General features: G+C 41.4%; 1 protein-coding gene across 1 annotated transcript in view; it reads left to right on the top strand.

Moving 5' to 3' along the window:
• Nucleotides 1-265: 265 nt before the first annotated feature.
• The window catches only part of PON3 (paraoxonase 3), a 38346-nt gene continuing 16466 nt past the window's right edge, over nt 266-22145 (top strand). The window contains exons 1-5 of the mRNA XM_010839748.1: nt 266-581; nt 2003-2073; nt 10834-10889; nt 16785-16950; nt 20513-20639. Coding sequence (XP_010838050.1) covers nt 508-581; nt 2003-2073; nt 10834-10889; nt 16785-16950; nt 20513-20639 — 494 coding nt within the window. The 5' untranslated portion in view covers nt 266-507. The remainder of the gene's footprint in view (nt 582-2002; nt 2074-10833; nt 10890-16784; nt 16951-20512; nt 20640-22145) is intronic.

Here is a 22145-nt window from a genome sequence, read left to right on the forward strand (position 1 = left end):
GCGCCCCGCCTCCACCCTGTGTGTGGGATCAATTCTGCGTCTCTTAGAACACCTTACCTTCCACAAACTGCAAAGTTTCTGGGTCTGAACTACAGCTCCCCGCGCTCTCTGCCCCTCCAGTTTCCCCTTCAGGACACTTGAGGAGCTGAGGTAGAATTCCGCAGCTTTTGGCAGCAAACCTCCTCCTCTATCGTCCCACCCACCCGTGGGATCTCGCCAAAGCTGCCAAGGGAACCCAGGGGTATGGTCCTGTCTCTGTATTTTGAGCCCTGAAGAATAAAGGAATCCGAGAGTAAAGGTTTCCTTGAAAGCAGGTGAATGTGGCCTTGAACCCGGAGCAGCGCTGCGGCGAAGGGCGGGACGCAGCGACCTTAGCCCAGAGTTTTGGCAGCGCACCTGCCCGGGAGCAGGAAGGGCAGGGCGAGCACCACTGGGGGAGGGACCAGCGCTGCCCGCAGCCCCTCCAGAGTGCTCTGCGCGCCCTGGGCGCCCTGGACCCCGGAGACCATGGGGAAGCTGATGGCACTTATCCTGCTGGGCGCCGGCCTGGCCCTAGTCGGGGAGAGATTTTTGACACTTAGGTGAGTTGGCATCTTGAGCGTCCTGGGCTTTTTCTCTTCTTCCAAGTTAGGTTAAGGGCTGCCCCGGGCCGCCTTCATAGCGGGTAAGAATGAGCTGTTGGGACCCCGTCTTCTCAATCGCACCTAACAAACTATCCCTTGAGAAGCTCTGATGTGGAAAGTGAGCTGATTTCTTGCCTTTCCTAAGATCGTGAGGCAGAAATGCCCCGGTTTATTTTCTGAAAGTTAAGCAACTGCCCCCCTTCCCCCTTCCCTCAGCATTCCACCCACCCTTGAACAAACTAACTGTTGGAAGCGCTGGTCTTGGGAGGAGGGAGCCAGGCTACCGGCTGAATGTTTTAGGCTGACTCAGAGGTTGTCCAAGGCAAGTTCAACCTTGAGGGGTACCGGGTTACCAGATTAAAGGAGCTAGAAGGACAGCAGGGAAATGAACTGAAACCTGCAAGGGGAGATTGGCATTGTCCCGGTATCTGACCTGACCTTTTGAAGTGGAAGATCTGGTGGTGATAGCAATTCCAGAAATATCCCAGGAGAATACTGGGCTAGTAAGAAGAAATGTTTGTTAGATGATGACATGTGTTCCCGAATAGACGTTAGCTTCTACTTGCTTTCAGTCCTCTTTGAGTTGTTTTTATTTATTTCTCTAAGGTTTTTTTTTATTTCTCAGAGGTTCACATCTATTGGCAGAATCTGTTGAGGAGCATGGTGCCTTTTGATAATACATTCTAGTTCAGCTTGAGTTTACTGTTACATTTGCTCCCAGTGCATGCAAGTGAGAAAATCATAAAAAATAATGATAATTATAAAGCCAATCTAAAGAGTATTTTTTTAAAGTCACAGTAAGATAAGTATAGAATCTTCCTGAATACAATTTAATAAAAATGTAAAATTATTCCTTGTGTTTAGAAGAATGTTTCACTGTGGAATCAAAAACACTATTCAAAAATAATTTGGCCAATTGTTTAAATTATGGTCAGTTTAATGAACTCATGAACTTGCAAAGTAAATGAACATAAAATTTTAAAAATAATAAAGCAAAAGCTACAGAGTTTAGCTATTAGGAGACCCTGTTGAATTTGGGGAAGGCAGTTGGGGACAAGGATCAAAACGCAAGACTGTAAGGGATTAAGGGAACCAAAGTGCAGATTTATAATAGATGATGCTTTATCACATTTGATAATAGTATTTTGTGCATTTAAATTAATAATACTTATATACTATTAAATTAAAAAATATAGGCACATTACCCAGTGTGTCCACATTATATAAGTAAATGTAAATAAAAGGAGATGGCTACTTATTTGTGATACCATCCATAAATGATGAGAAAGAGAGTTAATGAATTTGAAGGTGGTTAAAGACTGGTTAGACATTGATTTTGGATGTTGTGCATTGATCTCCAGTGTTTTTATCTTCCACAGAGAAAGAATGAATGCATATCGAGAAGTGGAGTCAGTAGAATCCCAGAACTGCCACCTTATTGAGGGAATTGGTATGTATATGACAGTACAATTTCCTGGTCACCATCCCCCTGACTGAAGCTGCTAATTTAATCCACTGCTACTCCTCGAACCCTCCTACTGAGGCTTCAGCCTCATCAATTTTACCCAAGCTATCTGATTCCACGTCTCCAAGGGGTGTCCTAAATGTCAAAATCTATGGCTTTTTCTCGGTCCTCTTACTGACATCTCTCCATCATTTGAAATATGTTGTTGACTACTCTTTGGTTGGTCCCTTGCTGGACTCTGCTCCTGTCCACTCTGACATTTCATTTCCTTCTCTGTCTTTTTCTGTTGCCTTACTTCTTTTTTTTTTCTTCTCCCCTCTCCTTGATGATACTCCTAGCTTCCAGTGTCACTGCCTTCAAAATTTATCGGCTAGTACTAAAAGAAATGTGACTTAGCCCTTATTCTCAAGAACCTCCCAATCAATTGAGGGTTTTTTTCTTAATTAATCGAAAATCCATAGTTGGATCCCTGATCTCTCAAACTGCAGGCCTTTTTTTCTGTTTGAAATCTTTGCCTTTCTGTCATTTCCTCTCTCACACCCCACCCATAATCAGCTCTTCTTCCAGACTTTTCTTAAGCTTGGTACTTGCATTCTCAAAGAGTTTCAGTTCAAAATTTAGGAATCTTGAACTTCCCTGGCAGTCCAGCGGGTAAGACTTTGCCTTCCGATGCAGGAGATACGGATTCCATCGTTAGTCAGGGAGCTGAGATCTCACAGGCTTTGAGGCCACAACACCAAAACATGAAGCAGAAGCAGTGTTGTAACAAATTCAATAAAGACTTTAAAAATCTTTTTAAAAAATGAAGGAGCCATTTATTTTCCCCTCTCCCCTCACTGTTTCACGTGAGACCTGTTGGCCTCTCCTGGGCCCCCACATAGAGCTGATCTCATTTACTCCTTACTGCTTCAACTGCTTGTTCTGGCTCTGAGCCTTTAACTCTCCCTGATGATACTACTAGGGGGAAAAAAAATCTAGCCAGATGCTGTTCTAGGAATGTATTCTTTCATTTTCTCACCTTTGCTCATGAAATTACCTCCAAAGATTTCTTCATTGCTGCTTGCTGAAATCAGTTGGAAATCCCTCTTCTACCCCTGAACTCTCATAGCACTCTGAAACTCCCATTCACTTGAGACACCTACCACATGCTTTATTTTAGAGCCAGCAGTGTCTTTCTCTCACAATCAGATTGTAAACCTCCTAGGGTCAAGGACTGTGAATTATTTCAGTATGCGACAGGACGACAGTATAGCTTATTGTGATATAAATGATCTCCAAGATAAGTTACTAATACATATATATACATACATATATATATATATATATAAATAAAAGAGCCCTTTTGATTTTGGTTTTCTATCTTTATTTCCCCTCTCAATTTCTAAAACAAATAGAGAAACAGCCTGGCCCTTTATATATATATATAAAAGAGCCCTTTTGATTTTGGTTTTCTATCTTTATTTGCCCTCTCAATTTCTAAAACAGAGAAACAGCCTGGCCCTTACGCTCCCTAGTGTTAGATGAGGTGTGTATTGCGAGCTAGAAAGCAGAAGGAACTCAAGACAAAGCATTTCCTGACTTTGATATTTAAAAACCTGGACTCCTTCAAGGGATTCTGATGGAAACGGAAGGGGAATATGTGGTTGTGGTTGTTGTTTTAAATAACAGGGGGCTTTGTCCCATTCTGGGGGAGAATCAAGACCTGTAAAGGAACAGCTACAATATACCTTTAGGGAGGCTGGATCCCTTACACTGTATGAGCATGAGCAAAGGTTGTATGTGTGTGCGCACGCACAGTATGTATAATTGGCAAAAGTTTCTAAATTAAAGGGACCACATGAGCTTGGCAATGAATATTTCAGTGGTGACTAGTGTAGAATAAAGGCCATGTGGACTTCCCCAAAGTCCACAGCTTTGTTTATTAAGCTGTTTGCACAACCCTGGCAGAGAGACCCAATAATGACTCAGGCTGAACTTCCTACCAGTTTAGTGCAATGTGGGTTTGGGGTCAGATTTAATTTGATTAAAAAAGTAAGGAAATGTAACATTCAATCATTTGTTTACTGCCTTGTGGAGTAATATTCATATTAATTATATATATATATATCTCAAAAGAGTCTGCCAGTTAATTTAGACAGTAATTAGAGCATTGTTAAAGCATTGTTAAAGGCTAGCCCAACTCTCAGATTGTATGATTCAAATAGGCTTGAGAAGTTAAAACTAGAGCAGAAGGGGCCTCCCTGGTGGCTCAGTGGTAAAGAATCCACCTGCCATTGCAGGAGACACGGGTTCTATCCCTGATCCAGGAAGATCCAACATGGTGCAGAGCAACTGAGCCTGTGTGCCAAAAGTGCTGGGCCTGTGCACTAGAGCCCGGGAGCCACAACTCCTGAGGCCAGCGTGCCCCAGAGCCTGTGTTCTGTGGCACTTCACAACAAGAGAAGCCACTGCAGTGAGAAGTATGTGTACTGCAGCAAGAGAGTAGTCCCTGCTCTCCACAGCTAGAGAAAACCCTCGCAGCGACGAAGACCCAGCACAGCCAAAAAGAAATACAATTATTTCAAAAAACTAGAGCAGAAGAAAAAAACGCATGCACATCTCATGTCTATTGGCATATGTACATTCTATATTTACAGAACTGAACAAGTGGGAATGATCATGGGTCATTTGTCAATAGGACAATATTGCTATATATCTAAAAATAATACTACTACCTTATCAAAGGCCTAGTGTCTATGGCTCTCTGCTGAGTCCTTTGGAAACACTTTCCATCATCCTCATAAACACCCCGTAAGGTGGGTGCTGCCACCTGTGTTTGGAGATTAGGAAACTGACACCCAGAAGAATGAAGTTCCCTGCCCAGTGGTTCAGAACGAGAAGGTGCCAGGTCCACATGAAGAGGCACGGTGGTTTTCTTCCATACCTTTGTACTCTCTGTTGTGTAACACTGCCTTTCTTATCTACTGACAGCACATTTTTATTACGGAGTTTCAGGGAAGTATGGTGGCGGCAGAAAACAGAAAATCTGAGATGCAAAAAAGTGAAGTATTAATCAATAGAGCTGACCAAGACCGGGCAAGTTGCACATTTAAACAAAGCTCACTAATGAGATGATACTCGTAAGACCCTCCTCTCTGAGAGTGAAAAGCTTTGTGAAAGAATGGAAAACCAAAGAATTGAAGGCAGAGGATAGTAGGCAGTAACAGAGCTGGGGAAAATTTCTGATTTGTGTTTTCTTCAAGACCTAGACTTTTCTGATTAATTTTATTGGTCGAGGGCTTGCCTGATGGCTCCGATGGTAAAGAGTCTGCCTACAATGCAAGAGACCTGGGTTCATTCCCTGGTTCAGGAAGATCCCCTGGAGAAGGGAGTGGCTACCCACTCCAGTATTCTTGCCTGGAGAACTCCATGGACATGGAATGTATGTGTGGACAGCGGAGCCTGGTGGGCTACAGTCCATGGGGTTGCAAAGAGTCAAACACGACTAAAACTTCCACTTTATTGGCAGAACCAACTTTTCCTCTTTTTGTTTTCCTTCCTCATTATTTATTTATTTATTTATTTTGGCCACACTGGGTGGCATGTGGGAGCTTGGTTCCCCTCCCGGGGATCGAACCCAAGCTCCCTGAATTGGAAGAATTGGGTCATAACCACTGGACCACCAGGGAAGTTCCATTCTTTCCCCAGTATTCTTTCTAGGAAGAAAGCTTAAAAAGTGAAATAATTCTAACCTCCCAGAAATCATACCTCAAAGATCTTTTTTATATTAAATTCATCTTTTTTCCAAGGCTTTGAGGCTCAAAGATTGGCTTAACTGGGAAGTTATTTGGCTAATCAAAGCTGCCCTTGAAATAGGAACAGCTTTATTAGCTTGCCCTTGACAGAATTATCAAGTAGACAGACAGCCATTGTATATGGAGTCTTCCTATCTTCCTCTCCTTTCTTTTCCCCTCCTGTAGCTTCCTGTGTCTCCAAGATATGTTTCTACTCCATGGTAGTTTCCATTTGTTTTCTTAGCTGGCTATTTTCTTCCCTCGAAGATGTGAAATGACAATATTAATTGATAGTAATGTTTTGGCATGACTTTTTCTCAAGACGTCTATAGAGAAAAATTGGAGGCCAGAGAAGTGAGGTTATGCCAAAAAATAGGGTGGACAGATTAAAAGGGAGTAGATACCTATTTGTAAGACTGGTTTTAGACTTAGCAGTGGGGTTTTAATGTTGTCTGTGCACAGGGTAATGAGTATATGGAGAAGACTCAGGGGAGGGTGTCCCAGAGGCTTTTACTCCCACAGGAGCCACTGTTGCTAAGATGCACCGGGCCATCATGCAGATGCAGTGCAGGTTGGGGAAAGGGATAAAGGAGGGTCAGGAATAATGTACAATCAGCTACTAATTCTTTTCCACATCTGAGTGCAAAGCACCAGCTTCCCTGTGCTGTGGACAGAGCAAGTAAAAAACAACAACAACAACAACAAAAAAAACAGCATAGCATCTCCGGAAAATGCCCACTCATGCTGCAGGTGAATTACTGAAGCAGGTTAGTGCTATCATGGGAGATGTGTGAAACGGTGTTTGGAAGATGAAAAGACTAAATCAGAAATTATACAACTCAGGACATCTTCTATTCAGAAATTAACACTCACTTGTCAATAACTTAACCTCAAACAAGACAAAGTTCAAAAACTAAAGCAGTTTCTCCTTTTTAGTCAGTCAACCAGCTTGTTGCTGAAAGCTTTTATAGTGAAAAGGCAGGTGTTATATTGGGTACAAGGACACGGTACTGAGTAAAACCAGGTCCTTGATCCAAGCAAGTTGCAGCCCCAATGTGGAAAATATCATGGTGGAGGTAGTCACAGGTGACCATATTAGTACACAAACTGGATGTTGGAGCCAAGAGAGGTTGAAAAAGCTGAGGGGACAGCATTCAAGTCATCTCTAAGGGCCTGTGATACTCAGTCAAGTGGAGGTGAGACTGGATGTGGGAAACATGTGTTGCCAAGAAGCAGGTAACAGCATGTGCTCAGGTATGCAGGTAAACAAGCCTGGCCTACCTCAGCACTGCTGACTGAGTGCTGCAGCACGCCTGGAAAAGACAGCGAAGGGTGGGAGCCCCAAGAATTGAAATCGGAGCCAAGAGGCATCGAACTGCGGATCTAGGTCAAGGAGTTTGAGAATTTTACTGCCAGCCCTACTGGCCCTTTGGAGGGTTTTAAGCAGCAGCATTACAGGGTCAAGTTTGCGATTTAAAAAGAATGGGTTGTAGGGGAGCAAAGTGGACCTACTAGGAAGTTATTACAGAAATCCAGGAGGGAGTTCCAGAGCTTGAAAGACTTGTGATCAGATGGTTTTAGGGAGTAAGGAAAAGGAAGACATCAAGGATAACTCCAAGGTTCCTACTTTGGGTACTTGGGGGATGGAAATGTTATCCACTGAAATTGAAATATACAAAATGGAGCAGATTTAAGAGGGAAATTTCCAGATCGCTTTGATACATGTTGAACATGAGAAATGAAAAGGCCCGATAGAAATGTCCTATATACAGGAGACCTGGTTTGATCCCTGGGTTGGGAAGATCCTCTGGAGAAGGGAACAGCTACCCACTCCAGTATTCTGGCCTAGAGAATTCCATGGAGAAGTCCATGGGGTCGCAAATAGTCAGACACAGCGGAGTGACTTTCACTATACATGTATATACAGGTAAATACAGAGGTCTGGAAGTTGGGAGAAAGTTTTGGTCTTGATTTAGAGATTGGAGAGTTAAGAGTATGTGGGTGGAAGCTGACACTTTTGGACTAGAGTAAATTGGTGCTCTGCTATGAGAAATAGCCAAGTGCGGGTAGAGGCTGGTGAGTATTTCCAGCCAGGATAGAGGCAGAAGGAGACTAGGGCAAAAGGAAGCCCAAAAATGGTTTTTAGAGGAAAAAAGAGAGAGAAAAAGGTTTGTTCAAAAACTAACCCATCCAGGGGATTCCCTGATGGCTCAGTGGGAAAGAATCCGCCTGCCAATGCAGGAGACATGGGTTCCATCCCTGATCTGGGAAGATCTCACATGCTGCAGAGCAATTAAACCCGTGTGCCACAACCATTGAGCCTGTGCCCTAGCACCCATGCTGTGCTACAGAGAAGCCACAGCAGGGAGAAGTCCATGCACTGCAACTAGAGAGCAGCCCCCGCTCACCACAACTAGAGAAAAGCCCATGCAGCAGTGAAGACCCAGCACAGACAAAGTGAACCAAAAAACCTGACAATTAAAAAAAAAACACATTAATAAATGAAATTTAAAAACTAATCCACCCATATTCAACATCATTTTTAAAACTGTTTTATTCAATTTGCTGGATTCTCCCCAAGTCTATTTTACTCCATGTAGGGCAGGGCATGCGCTCAGTCATGTCTGACTCTTTGCAATCCCATGGACTGTAGCCCGCCAGGATCCTCTGTCCAGGGGACTCTCCAGGCAAGAATACAGGAGTGGGTTGCCATTTCCTGCTCCATGGGATCTTCTTGATACAGGGATCAAACTCACATCTCTTGCGTCTCCTGCACTAGCAGGCCGATCCTTTACCATGGTGCCACCTGGGAAGCCCTATTCCATGTAGAAAAAGCAGTAAATCTTTCAGACCATCAAAACACCATACATTGGTAAATCTTGATTAACTGGAATGCTTAGAAAATGGAAAGCTGTGATTAGTTTTCAGGTTCCTAGTTGGGGATTAGTTTTCATCTTCAGTATAATCAATAGGATTAAATCTTTTTCCAACCTCCAGTTTTCAGTGCCTATTGTTTATTACTCTGATTCAAATCTGCATTGTTTTTGGCTTTATTCCACTTTTCTTTCCCCCATTCTCCTTAGGAATCCATTACCTCAGGCAATCATTTTCCCACGCATTCTATTACTATAGCTGTGCAGCAAACTACCTCAAAACTTAGTGACTGAGAAGGACGGTAGTTATTTTGCTCATGAGTTTGTAGTTTTGGCCGGGCTCAGGGGAGGCAGCTCATCTCTATTCCCTTTGGATCAGCTAGGGCGTCTCAGCTCATCTGAGACACTTTCAGACCCCTCTGTACATGTGGCTTTGATACATCGTTTCAATCAGATTTGTAAATTACCATTTGCCATATTCCATAACCATTGCTTGCATCCTCAATGCAGCCTGCCTGGGAACACATCATATGTGGGTCTACCTCTTTGCTAGAAAACACGCAAATCTCCTTTTTATCCTGTTCTCAGTCATAACTTACTCATTATATGTTTCTTTCTATAGAAAAATGCCAATGACCATCTCTCAGTGAGAAAAGGACCTAAGTAAAATCTTCCAAATTCATTTATTTCCAACAGCTCATCCTAGGATTTATTGCTTTTTTAAAATTGGAGTTTAGTTGCTTTATGTTGTGTATGATCTGTTGCTTTTATAACAGAGAACAATTAATAATTTCCCAATATGATTAGAAAACAATAGATTTTTCAGGCCTCAACAAGTTATCCGTAACCTCAGATATGCAGATGACACCACCATTATGGCAGAAAGTGAAGAAGAACTAAAGAGCCTCTTGATGAAAGTGAAAAAGGAGAGTGAAAAAGTTGGCTTAAAGGTCAACATTCAGAAAACTAAGATCATGGCATCCAGTCCCATCACTTCATGGCAAATAGATGGGGAAACAGTGGAAACAGTGGCTGACTTTATTTTTCTGGGCTCTAAAATCACTGCAGATGGTGATTGCAGCCATGAAATTAAAAGACGCTTACTCCTTGGAAGGAAAGTTATGACCAACCTAGACAGCATATTAAAAAGCAGAGACATTACTTTGGCAACAAAGGTCCATCTAGTCAAGGCTATGGTTTTTCCAGTGGTCATGTATGGATGTGAGAGTTGGACTATAAAGAAAGCTGAGCACCGAAGAATTGATGCTTTTGAACTGAGGATGTTGGAGAAGACTCTTGAGAGTCCCTTGGACTGCAAGGAGATCCAACCAGTCCATCCTAAATTTGATCAGTCCTGGGTGTTCATTGGAAGGACTGATGTTGAAGCTGAAACTCCAATACTTCTCCACCTGATGCGAAGAGCTGACTCATTGGAAAAGACCCTGATGCTGGGCAAGTTTGAGGGCAGGAGGAGAAAGGGATGACAGAGGATGAGATGGTTGGATGGCATCACCGACTCGATGGACATGGGTTTGGGTGGACTCCGGGAGTTGGTGATGGACAAGGACACCTGGTGTGCTGCGGTTCATGGGGTTGCAAAGAGTTGGACATGACTGAGTGACTGAACTGAACTGAACAACAAGTTAGAGGAGAGAAATACTTGGCAGAGAAGTCTTTAAGTGACCTTCACAATGATGGCTTTCCAAATGTTATCACTTGGTCTATAGATCTGTCTTGTGTGGCAAGTAAAGCTGAATCTCTTAGGACATGCTCTAGGAGTTTTTATTTAAAGAATAAATCTAGAATATGAATTTATTTTATAGTTATTTTCTTTTTTCTCCTGAAAATGGACTTCTTAAAAAAAAAAAAGAAGAAGAAGAATTTAGTATTTCAGGAACCTGGCTTGGGTTTTCCTGGAGACCTGGAGAGCAGCATGCTTGTAGGATTCTGGAAAGTTAATATTGTTTCCCAAGTAAATAGCTAAAAAAGTTAAGGTAGTTTCCAAAAGACGTTCAAAGTCTTGACTGTGTGTGAAATTACTTTTTAAGCCACCATTCATGCATCTTTCTGATCCTCAGCTTTTTTTTTTTTTTTAATAGAAAATGGCTCTGAAGATATTGATATCCTTCCTAGTGGGCTGGCTTTCATCTCCAATGTGAGTATTTCCCATGCTCCTCAGATGCGCAAGTCAACAGCTGTATGGATAGAACATTAGTGTCACCAACTCAAGTGTCACCAACACAAGTGTCCCACTTGTGTGCAGACTAGTCAACTAAAAGCACCAAAATGGGATTCCAGAGGCTAACTGAGGCAAGACAGAAGTGCCCAGGCTTGCCTACCCCATGGTGGGCAGTTATATACCCAGGGGAGTGCTGATAAGTGTATACTGAATTCCATTCACTTCCTAGACGAGGCTCCAGATTTTCTCTGTGGCTATCCATCCTCATCATTGCCCTACTGGCTGAGCCTCAGCTTCTGGAAGTCATCTTCTTACTAATCGGTATTCATCTCATCATGCCTGCCTGAGTTTGGAACTCAGTAAATGTTTGCAGAGTGAATGTTAGCCACGTTACTCAATTCATAACCGTCTTGCATTTCTTTGCATTTCCCAAGAGCATTTTCATTTTGGGTTCCTCAGCATTTAAAGAAAAGCTCTTTCAAAGAGGAGTAGGGAAAAACATGCATTTTATTTCCAGTACCACCTTCACAGGTTTGGGATGATTAGGAAGCTATGAGAAGGATTGAACTTCAACAAATTAAAATGTTATATTGTAAAAATATTGAAAATTATCATATACTTAGTTAAATCAGTTACAATTTGGAGTGGGACTTAGGATTTTGAAAAAAAGTAGATATTAATTACATTTCCAATGTGAATTCTGATTGCTGGAATTGCATGTTCAAATATTCCATTTGGGCCAATAAAATATTATCAAATAACACATTTTAAAAATCTATGTCTTTTTGGCCAAAAGGGGGGCCCATAAAATATTCCTTAATGGTCCCAATTTCTAAATTCTTCAGTATAGTCAGGGTCTATAGTCAATATGCATTTTAAATTGCTGCTGGTGTGCTATATGTTAGGGTAGGTGGGTGGGAAGGATTTTATGTCTTTCGTTTTCCTCCAAAAACGAAAGCTGTGTAGAAAAGCTTTTTCTTTGTTGATTTAAACTACCTACTGTCAATTTAGATTTTCAATGTGATGCCCAACAGACCTTTAAAAACAATTATTTTATGGCTAGGAGATATGTAGTTCCTACTGTATGTTTCTTTTCTATTAATATTTTCACTAGAGGTAAGCGTACTGAATTCTTGTTATTCAGCAAGTAGAGATTGTCATCACAAATAATTCTATGAGAAACGTTAGCTTTTTTTGCAAAATAACAAACAACTCATTCTTATAGGATAAGGATAATGTTCTTTGCTTATTTTTAATCTTGCTGTACTGCAATAAATTCAAGTCCTTGTTCTTCTTGGTCACCTCCTACTGCCCTTTCCTGCCATCCTAGAACATGTTTGGAAGCTGCTGATTTAGGGAGTAATTCTTTGTGATAGATATTTTTAGTCTATTTAGAGGTGCCAAGCAGGCTATTTGCTTCCTTACCTTGGGACTTGAAGGTAAGGTTTTTTTGCCAGCAAGATTACTCCCTTCCTCACATGTTGCCATCTAACTCCTTGTTCCCTATGAGGGCTCACTGTAGTGGAACTTTAATTCCTCAGGAATATCCCTAACACTCTGTTTCTGGGCAAGGTGGCTCTTCTGTGCCCCCATAGTTTCCCTGTGGGTAGTGTCTTAGATGCCTCCCCCTATGTGATGGGCTTGCTTGGTGCTGCCTCCCTGGATTTCAGTCCTTCTGAGACAGGACTTGGAGTGTCTGTTGGTTGTCAGCAGGTTGCCATGCTGCACCTGCCACAGTGTCTGGCATACATAGGTGTTTGGCTGCTTACTGAATGTGTGTGCTGGTGAATGAGGGCAGTGGAGGAGTTCAATGCTTGTCCACACGTACCTGTAGTCTGTTGGTGGAAATAAGATGCCTGCACACCCAGGTCATTTTTGCCATTTTCAGGGGTGAATGGTATCAAAATAATTGCAATCCATGCCAAAATTCTTACCTAACTGCTTTAAACAGAAAACCAAGCATATGCAAAGAGTTTCATTCATCGTGACACTTAACTGTTTTTTGGCCGTGCTCCACCCTTATTTCCCAATCAGATCATTTCCATTTCCAGAGCACCTGATCCTTCTACCAGTTGGCAGTGCCCTCACATTCCTCCAAGCTCCCACGGTACTTGCTGTGGGGTTCTTTCTTGAGCGATATAATATTATCTACTGTTAAACCTTTCTTAATGGTGTGGGGAAAAGTTGTACATCACTGTACAACTACTGATCTGAGTGATTAGGCATTTCACTTCTCGGGGCTTAATTTTCCTTATGTGAAAAGAGAAGATTTACCTCAAGTGAAAATGGGAAGAACTGGGTGTCTCTGACATCTTTCCCCGAATGTCACCACTATTTGTGCCACTGGACTTAGTGACAAATTGACTATGAAGGAAAGAGATTTGGAGTCTCAATTGTATGGCCTGATATTGGGGAGAGCAGTGATTCCCTTAACAGAGAATAGATACAAATGAGAGCAAGTATTTGAGGAGAGATGATTTTGATTTTGATCATTTGATTTTGAACTGCCTTTAGGAAGAAGTTGGGATGCAAGCTAGGGCTCCATAGAGAGGTTCCAGGAAAATGTGCATATTTGATAATTACTAATGTAGAAGAAATACCTGAAACCTTATGAATGAGCTCTGCAAGGGAAGAGTGCAGAATGAGAAGGGAGGGATGGATGAGGACAGAGGGAGGGAAGGGCAGGAAAAGAAGCAGTAATTCTATGTGGAAATTCTACTTTTGATTTTTTGATAAGAAATAAAAGTTCTACCATAGTGTCAAATGCCAAGAGATACAGACAAGGAGATATGGAAGGATTATTAAGTAAGACATTTTGGAGGCCGTTGATATGATCTTTATAGAGGTATTTCTACAAACCGGTAGAATATGGATTCCAGAGAATTAACAGTTGGAGCAATTCAAACCAAGGCAACAAGGTCAAGTGATGTTTCTAAAAAATTTGACAGTGAAGGAAGGTGAGAAAAATGCCTGTTTGAAGTAGTAAAGTTGGAAAATATTTATTTCAGGGAAAGAGAAATGAGCAATTTTTCAGGTAAAAGAAGGGGACATTGGTGACGAATGAGTGGTGAATTCTAAAGACAGACCCCAGAGATCAGGGAATTAACTAAGAACAGAAGGATATTCTTTCCTTAGAAAAGAGAGAGAAAGGATGAGAATGGATAAAACTGAAGAATAAACTGAGGTAGAAAGAAGGGAATGAGGAAATTCATGTTGAATGGCATGGATTTTTTTTCAGTGAAAAAGGAGGTAAAGTCATCCACTGAGAATACAGAAAGATGGTGTGGTCTATAAATCCAGAAGAGATACTTAGAGATACACAGTAGTTTACATATTAGAATAAACACAAATATTGATAAAGAATATTAAATGTCTGGTTGAAGTTGAGATGATAACTTCGTAGTGTTTTTCAACCTGATTTTAGACTGCTGCTGCTGCTGCTGCTAAGTCGTTTCAGTCATGTCTGACTCTGTGTGACCCCATATACAGCAGCCCACCAGGCTCCCCCATTCCTGGGATTCTCCAGGCAAGAACACTGGAGTGGGTTGCCATTTTCTTCTCCAATGCATGAAAGTGAAAAGTGAAACTGAAGTCTCTCAGTCATGTCCAAATCTTAGAGACCCCATGGACTGCAGTCTACCAGGCTCCTCCGTCCATGGGATTTTACAAGAGCCCTATATAAAAGTTAGAACAGGGCAAAGAGATTTGATAGAGAATTTGATAAGGAAGCAGTGAGCAAAGAGTGAGTCTTTCTTAGAAGACAGGTTCTTAACTGATGATGGCAAGATTCGAGGTCTGGAAGCAGAAGTGCATAGCTCAGGGCTGTTAAAAGACACTTACTCTTTGGAAGAAAATCTGACAAACCTAGACAGTGTATTAAAAAGCAGAGACATCACTTTGCCAACAAAGGTGTGCATAGTCAAAGCTATGGTTTTTCCAGTAGTCATGTATGGATGTGAGAGTTGGACCATAAAGAAGGCTGAGCACCAAAGAATTGATGCTTTTAAACTGTGGTGCTAGAGAAGACTCTTGAGAGTCCCTTGGACTGCAAGGGGATCAAACCAGTCAGTCCTAAAGGAAATCAACCCTGAATGTTCATTGAAAGAACTGATGCTGAGCTGAAGCTCCAATACTTTGGCCACCTGCTGAGAAGAGCTGACTCAGCGGAAAAGACCCTGATGCTGGGAAAGATTAAGGGCAGGAGAAGGGCATGACAGAAGATGAGATGATTATATGACATCATCGACTCAATGGACAAGAGTTTGAGCAAAGTCCTGGAGATAGCAAAGGACAGGGAAGCCAGGCCTGCTGCAGCCATGGGGTTGCAAAGAGTCAGACATGACTTAGCAACTGAACAACAACAACAGGGGCATGCTGATCTGTCCTCTAGGTGTGGTCACTTAAGGAGGATGAATGATAGAGGGAATAGCCCTTCCACCGATGGGCTTCAGTGGCTGGTATTATCTGAGGAAAGCCAGGTTTCTCATAAGACTTAAGCATAGAAGGACTATTCTAAGAAAAGTTTGAAGATATAGGCAGAGTTATTTGCTGTAGTCCATGGGGTCACAGAGTTGGACACAACTGAGTGACTCAACAACAACAAATTTGGAACTGAAGACCTACTCTCCCAGAGATCAGGGGTGAAGCAATGGAAAGGCCAAGAATAGTATGAGTGTGTGTGTGTGTGTGTGTGTGTGTAAGAGAGGGAGGGAGGAAGGGGAGAGAGAGTGCAAGGGAGAAGTTAGAGTAGAAAGAAAGAGAAAGAAGGAAAGAATTTAAACTGGGTATAAGTAGACATGAGTGTACAAGAAAATATACAAGGTTGTTGATGTTTACATACATCAGAGTGATAGAGGAAGGATACAAGGAGGAAGTAGGCTGAGTTTTATAATTAGTATAGAATAAACCAATCCTAAGTTTTGACACAGTGACCTTGGATGCAGCAAAGGTCCAGTACATTCAGGACACCTATTATTGGTTGATAAATACCTGGTCCTTCCAGTAGAAACAGCCACTGTACAAGTTACTGGAATGAACGTTTTACAGTATTTGGAGAAAAGGATTCACATTCAAATCTTTGGACCAATCTGTAGGAACCAAACAGGTCAGAAATAGTCAACTCAATGAAACTGGTTCTCCTATTAATTCTTAACTAATCCTACCTTTGTCATTACATAATATAACAATGCAGGGTGTAACAATGCTCTCACCCTACATTGTTATATTATATAATGGCAAAGAGTAGGATCAGCTAAGAATTAATAGGAGAACCAGTTTCATGGCCACCTGATGCAAAGAGCTGACTCATTTGAAAAGACCCTGATGCTGGGAAAGATTGAGGGCAGGAGGAGAAGGGGACGACAGAGGATGAGATGGTTGGATGGCACCACCAACTCGATGGACATGGATTTGGGTGGACTCCGGGAGTTGGTGATGGACAGGAAGGCCTGGCGTGCTGCAGTTCATGGGGTCACAAAGAGTCGGACACGACTGAGCAACTGAACTGAACTGAACTGAGGGTGGGAGCAGTGCAATGAAACCATACACCCTAGGACTAGAAAGAACCTCAGTAATTAAATATTTTAACTTCCACATTTTATAAATAAGTAACCTGTAGCTTAGGCAGGTTAAGGGACTCAAACAAAGTTATTCAGCTTAGTCTCTTATATTATGCTCTTTGGCTTAACCTCCTCTCTCTATATATTAAAAACTGAAGATAGGTTCTTCCCATATTCCCATTCCCAATGGCTTGGATGACACTGGTAATCCTTCAAATCAGATAATGGCAACACCTGACAGTGTAAAAAAATCCCAGAAATCTATAAAAGAAATTTAGAGCTTTGAACATTTTTGTTTCTCTGTTTCTTAAAGGGATTAAAATATCCAGGCATGCCAGACCTTGCACCAGATGAGCCAGGACGAATCTTCTTGATGGATTTAAATGAGCAAAACCCTAGGGTCCAGGAATTAAACATCAGTGATGGTTTTGACAAAGCATCCTTTAATCCACATGGAATGAGTACTTTCATTGACAAAGGTAAAACCTGAATGCTTAAGAATAAGGGGAAATGAGGGAAATACCAAACCACTCATCCTCAAACTACCCAGCATGTATGTCAAAGGAGGGAAGATGCTATTTTACCATAAAGGTATATATTTGTGAGATAATAAATGTATATCAAAACACTTTTTTAATTGCATGAAAGAGGGGAAGATTAGATTATGGTCAAACTCTCTTTCTCCTATTCCCTTTTCATCTCACCATCAAAACCAGTCTGAATGTTGTTCTCAGAAATCTAACATATAAATTAAAGACCCTTTGAAAATAATCATGTGACATCATGCTGCTGCTGCTGCTGCTGCTAAGTCTCTTCAGTCGTGTCCGACTCTGTGTGACCCCACAGACGGCAGCCCACTAGGCTCCCCGGTCCCTGGGATTCTCCAGGCAAGAACACTGGAGTGGGTTGCCATTTCCTTCTCCAATGCATGAAAGTGAAAAGTGAAAGTGAAGATGTGACATTATAAAACAACATAAAAGAAAACAATGGATGAATTAGACATGATCAAAAATAAAATCTTCAGAAGATACAACCAGTATACCACGGGTAACTCTGCTCAAGGTTGTGTGGCAGCCTGGATGGGACAGAGTTTGGTGGATAATGGATACATGTATGTGTGTGGCTGAGTCCATTTGCTGTTCACTTTAAACTATCACAACATTGTTAATTGGCTATGCTCTAAGAAAAAGTAAAAAGTTTATTAAAAAATAATAAAATACCAGGTCATACACTTCTATTAAGATGAACTAAATAAAGAAAAAAACACCACCAAGGAAGTGAGATGGAATATTATTTGGCAATAAAAATAAATGAAGTACTGATGAACACCGTAAGCATTACCCTAAGTGAAAGAACTCAGTCACTAAATGCCACATGCTGTATGATTCCACTTATATTAAATGTCCAGAACAGGTACATTTATAGAGACAAAAAGTAGATTCATGGTTGGCAGGGACTCAGGAGAGTGGGGAATGGGGTGTGACAGCCAATGGATATGGGGTTTCTTTGGGGGAGTGATGAAAATATTCTGGAACTAGATAGTGGCTATGGCTAGACAACTCTGTGAATACATTAAAAACACTAAACTGTACATTTTCAAAGTGTGAGTTTAATGGCAAGTGAATTATATCTCAAAAAAGCTGTCACAGAAAACTGAGCATAATTATGAATACACTATATATATATGCTTTAAAATATTATTTTTCTTTATAGTGTATAAGTCCAGACTAACAATTTTTAAATATTTGTGTGTCTACAGAAGAATGAAACCTCTCTAGTAGTAATGACATGAAAAGGAGGAGAAATGAAAGTGTTGCAAATCAAAATTTTTGAATGAATGGTGTTTTAATTTTTCCAATTACATACTGGAGTTACAATGCATTGTTAAATATAAATTTGCTAGAGTAATTTCAGTGAGCAAAAAAATTATTAATAATTATCTCAGTCCACTTATCCAATTGATCTGTTTCATTCCTTTCATCTGAACCAACAGAGACTTGCTAATTTTTAAATAAATGGGTACGTTTTAAATAGCTCAAAGCTATTTTTGTTATTGTTCAGTCACTCAGTCATGTCCAACTCTTTGCGACCCCATCGACTGCAGCATACCAGGCTTCCCTGTTCTTTACCATCTCCTGGAGCTTGCTCAAACTCATGTCTATTGAGTCAGTGATGCCATCCAACCACCTCATCCTCTGTCGTCCACTTCTCCTCTTGCCTTCAATCTTCCTGTGCATCAGGGTCTTTTACTAAGTTAAATATTCCCCCTGAAATCTATAATAATATACGATGTGTATTTGCTTAGCAAGCTCTTCTTTAAAAGATAATTGTACCTAACAGTTTTATATTGTTCTTCAGTTCATAAAGTACTTTCATATATAATTTATTCCTCAAAATAAAACACTGGGCCCAACCTTGACTCTTCTGCTCTCCCTGCCCCATTCAGTTGACTATTTACAATGTTCTGTCCAATCCACCCCTCACAGAACTCTCCAAGCTGCTCACCTCTCCCTATCCTTCCTGCACCATCCCAGTCCAGATCCCCAGCATGTCTTTCCTAGATTCTGCAGTGGCCCCTGATGGTACTTGCCCTCTTATATCACTTCAAATCATTTTATAAGCAAGTAGTTATTTTCTGTGCAAATGTGGTCATGTCACTCCCTTCTAAAAATAATTCATCATATGATTCCCATCACTTTCAGAAGTGAAAGTTGTTGGTTTTTTTTTTTTTTTTAAGCTAGGACCATTTACTGATTAATCCTCAGGCATATAATCAGGTTTTCAGAAGTTGAGTGTATTATTATTAACATCTTATTTTATTCGTTAGTGACCTCCCTTAATTATGTATTTAATTCACAAGGCCAAAACATTATACATAAATTGGCATGCATGAGAAGATAGAGAACAAAAGTCTTCTCACCAGGCATCTCTTAAATGAAAAAAAGGTCTTAAGAAGGGGGTAAAGCCAGGGCAGCACATATATTTTTCATGCTGTAACCAGCAAGAGTGTCTTGTTGAAGGGCGACGTGGGGACTAAATCCTACTTGTCCCCTGTCAAGTCCCTGGAACAGAGTTGGGTCAGACCAAAAGAAAGGTTCATCTGTGAGGGAGCACTTTTCCTTAATTCAGATAAAGCTGCCCATGTGTTTCAGGGGCCCTGAGGATAAGCCCCACATCTCAGAGCTCCAGCTTCCAGCTTGCTCTACTGCATAACTGGAAACCCCAAGAAGGGAACTGAGGAGATGAATGCAGATCCAGTCCTGAGTGGAAGCATGGGCCCAGGTTTTTTCAAACTCTGGAGCTCATCTGATTTAGAGCTCCTGGTAAGTTAGAAAAGACTACTCTGACAAGCCAGAGTACCTTAATCTGGTTCACATCACAGCAGTTCACATTCCAGTATGAGAACAGACAGGTGAACATTCCTGAAGCTGGTTATAACCTAGAACTGGCTAATCTATCTTCTCCTACACTCATATTTACATTTCACATCCGTTGGGTTCACAAATAAATACCGTTTCTGCAACCTCAGGTAGGGTGACTTGTGTTAGAGGTTCATTCTCCAACTGGGAGGTGTTTGATATGTTTACTCAGGCCTGATACCTCTTGAATGTGTGTTGCAATGTAGGCTTTTCTCATAGAAAAGAATTCTCAGGAAAGCTTCATTTGCCTGTACCCACTTCTGTTTGTTGAAGGGCCACTTGGGGAAACCACATCTATGTTTATGCACCATGGTAGCTCTGTGGCTTCCTGTTAGAGAGGATGTGCAGGTGAGGTTGAAGGGAGCATTGCAGAAATATCTGGGCTTGACTTTGCCATTGGGTGTTGGTAAAATTGCTCATAAGTCATTAACCTACTGAGTGTCAGTTTCTTCAATAAAAGGGGGATTCTGGCATTTGTTTGACTTACATCAGATGGGTTGTGGGGATCAGATACAAGATGTGTATAAGAAAAATCCTTGGACATAATCAAGTTCTATACTATGTCTAAAATAGTTGAAATAGAAGCCAACTTCTTGGAAATTATGCCTTTTTTCCAATTTAGACCAAACTGTATATCTTTATGTTGTGAACCATCCCCACATGGACTCCACCGTGGAGATATTTAAATTTGAAGAACAACAACGTTCTTTGGTATACCTGAAAACTATAAAACACGAACTTCTCAAAAGGTATGGAATTATTTTGCACTTCTATTTATTTTGCGCCTCTGCTGTGTGCTTTGTTTTCTTAGTTCAGCAGGCTGTCTTATTATTTTTATTATTTTTTATTTTTTTGGAGGCTAATTACTTTACAATATTGTATTGGTGTTGTCATACATTGACATGAATCCACCACAGGTGTACATGTATTCCCCATCCTGAATGCCCCTCCCACCTCCCTCCCCATCCCATCCCTCTGGGTCATCCCAGTGCACCAGCCCCAAGCACCCTGTATCATGCATGGAACCTGGACTGGTGATCCGTTTCACATATGATAATATACATGTTTCAATGCCATTCTCCCAAATCATCCCACCCTTGCCCTCTCCCAAGAGTCCAAAAGACTGTTCTACACATCTATGTCTCTTTTGCTATCTCTCATACAGGGTTATCATTACCATCTTTCTAAATTCCATATATATGCGTTAGTATACTGTATTGGTGTTTTCCTTTCTGGCTTACTTCACTCTGTATAATAGGCTCCAGTTTCATCCACCCCAATAGAACCGATTCAAATGTATTCTTTTTAATAGCTGAGTAACATTCCGTTGTGTATATGTACCACAGCTTTCTTATCCATTCGTCTGCTGATGGACATCTAGGTTGCTTCCATGTCCTGGCTATTATAAACAGTGCTGCGATGAACACTGGGGTACACATGTCTCTTTCGATTCTGGTTTCCTTGGTATGTATGCCCAGCAGTGGGATTGCTGGGTCATCAGATCAGATGAGTCACTCAGTCATGTCCGACTCTTTGCAACCCCATGAATCGCAGCATGCCAGGCCTCCCTGTCCATCACCAGCTCCCGGAGTTCACACAGACTCACGTCCATCGAATCAGTGATGCCATCCAGCCATCTCCTCCTCTGTTGCCCCCTTCTCCTCCTGCCCCCAATCTCTCCCAGCATCAGAGTCTTTTCCAATGAGTCAACTCTTTGCATGAGGTGGCCAAAGTACTGGAGTTTCAGCTTTAGCATCATTCCTTCCAAAGAAATCCCAGGGCTGATCTCCTTCAGAATGGACTGGTTGGATCTCCTTGCAGTCCAAGGGACTCTCAAGAGTCTTCAACACCACAGTTCAAAAGTATCAATTCTTCGGCACTCAGCCTTCTTCACAGACCAACTCTCACATCCATACATGACCACAGGAAAAACCATAGCCTTGACTAGACGAACCTTTGTTGGCAAAGTAATGTCTCTGCTTTTGAATATGCTATCTAGGTTGGTCATAACTTTCCTTCCAAGGAGTAAGCGTCTTTTAATTTCATGGCTGCAGTCACCATCTGTAGTGATTTTGGAGCCCAGAAAAATAAAGTCTGACACTGTTTCCCCATCTATTTCCCGTGAAGTAGTTGGACCGGATGCCATGATCTTTGTTTTCTGAATGTTGAGCTTTAAGCCAACTTTTTCACTCTCCACTTTCACTTTCATCAAGAGGCTTTTGAGTTCCTCTTCAGTTTCTGCCATAAGGGTGGTG

The sequence above is a fragment of the Bison bison genome, unplaced genomic scaffold (genome assembly GCF_000754665.1).
Source record: "Bison bison bison isolate TAMUID 2011002044 unplaced genomic scaffold, Bison_UMD1.0 scf7180017864134, whole genome shotgun sequence".
In the NCBI taxonomy this organism is placed as follows: domain Eukaryota; kingdom Metazoa; phylum Chordata; class Mammalia; order Artiodactyla; family Bovidae; genus Bison; species Bison bison.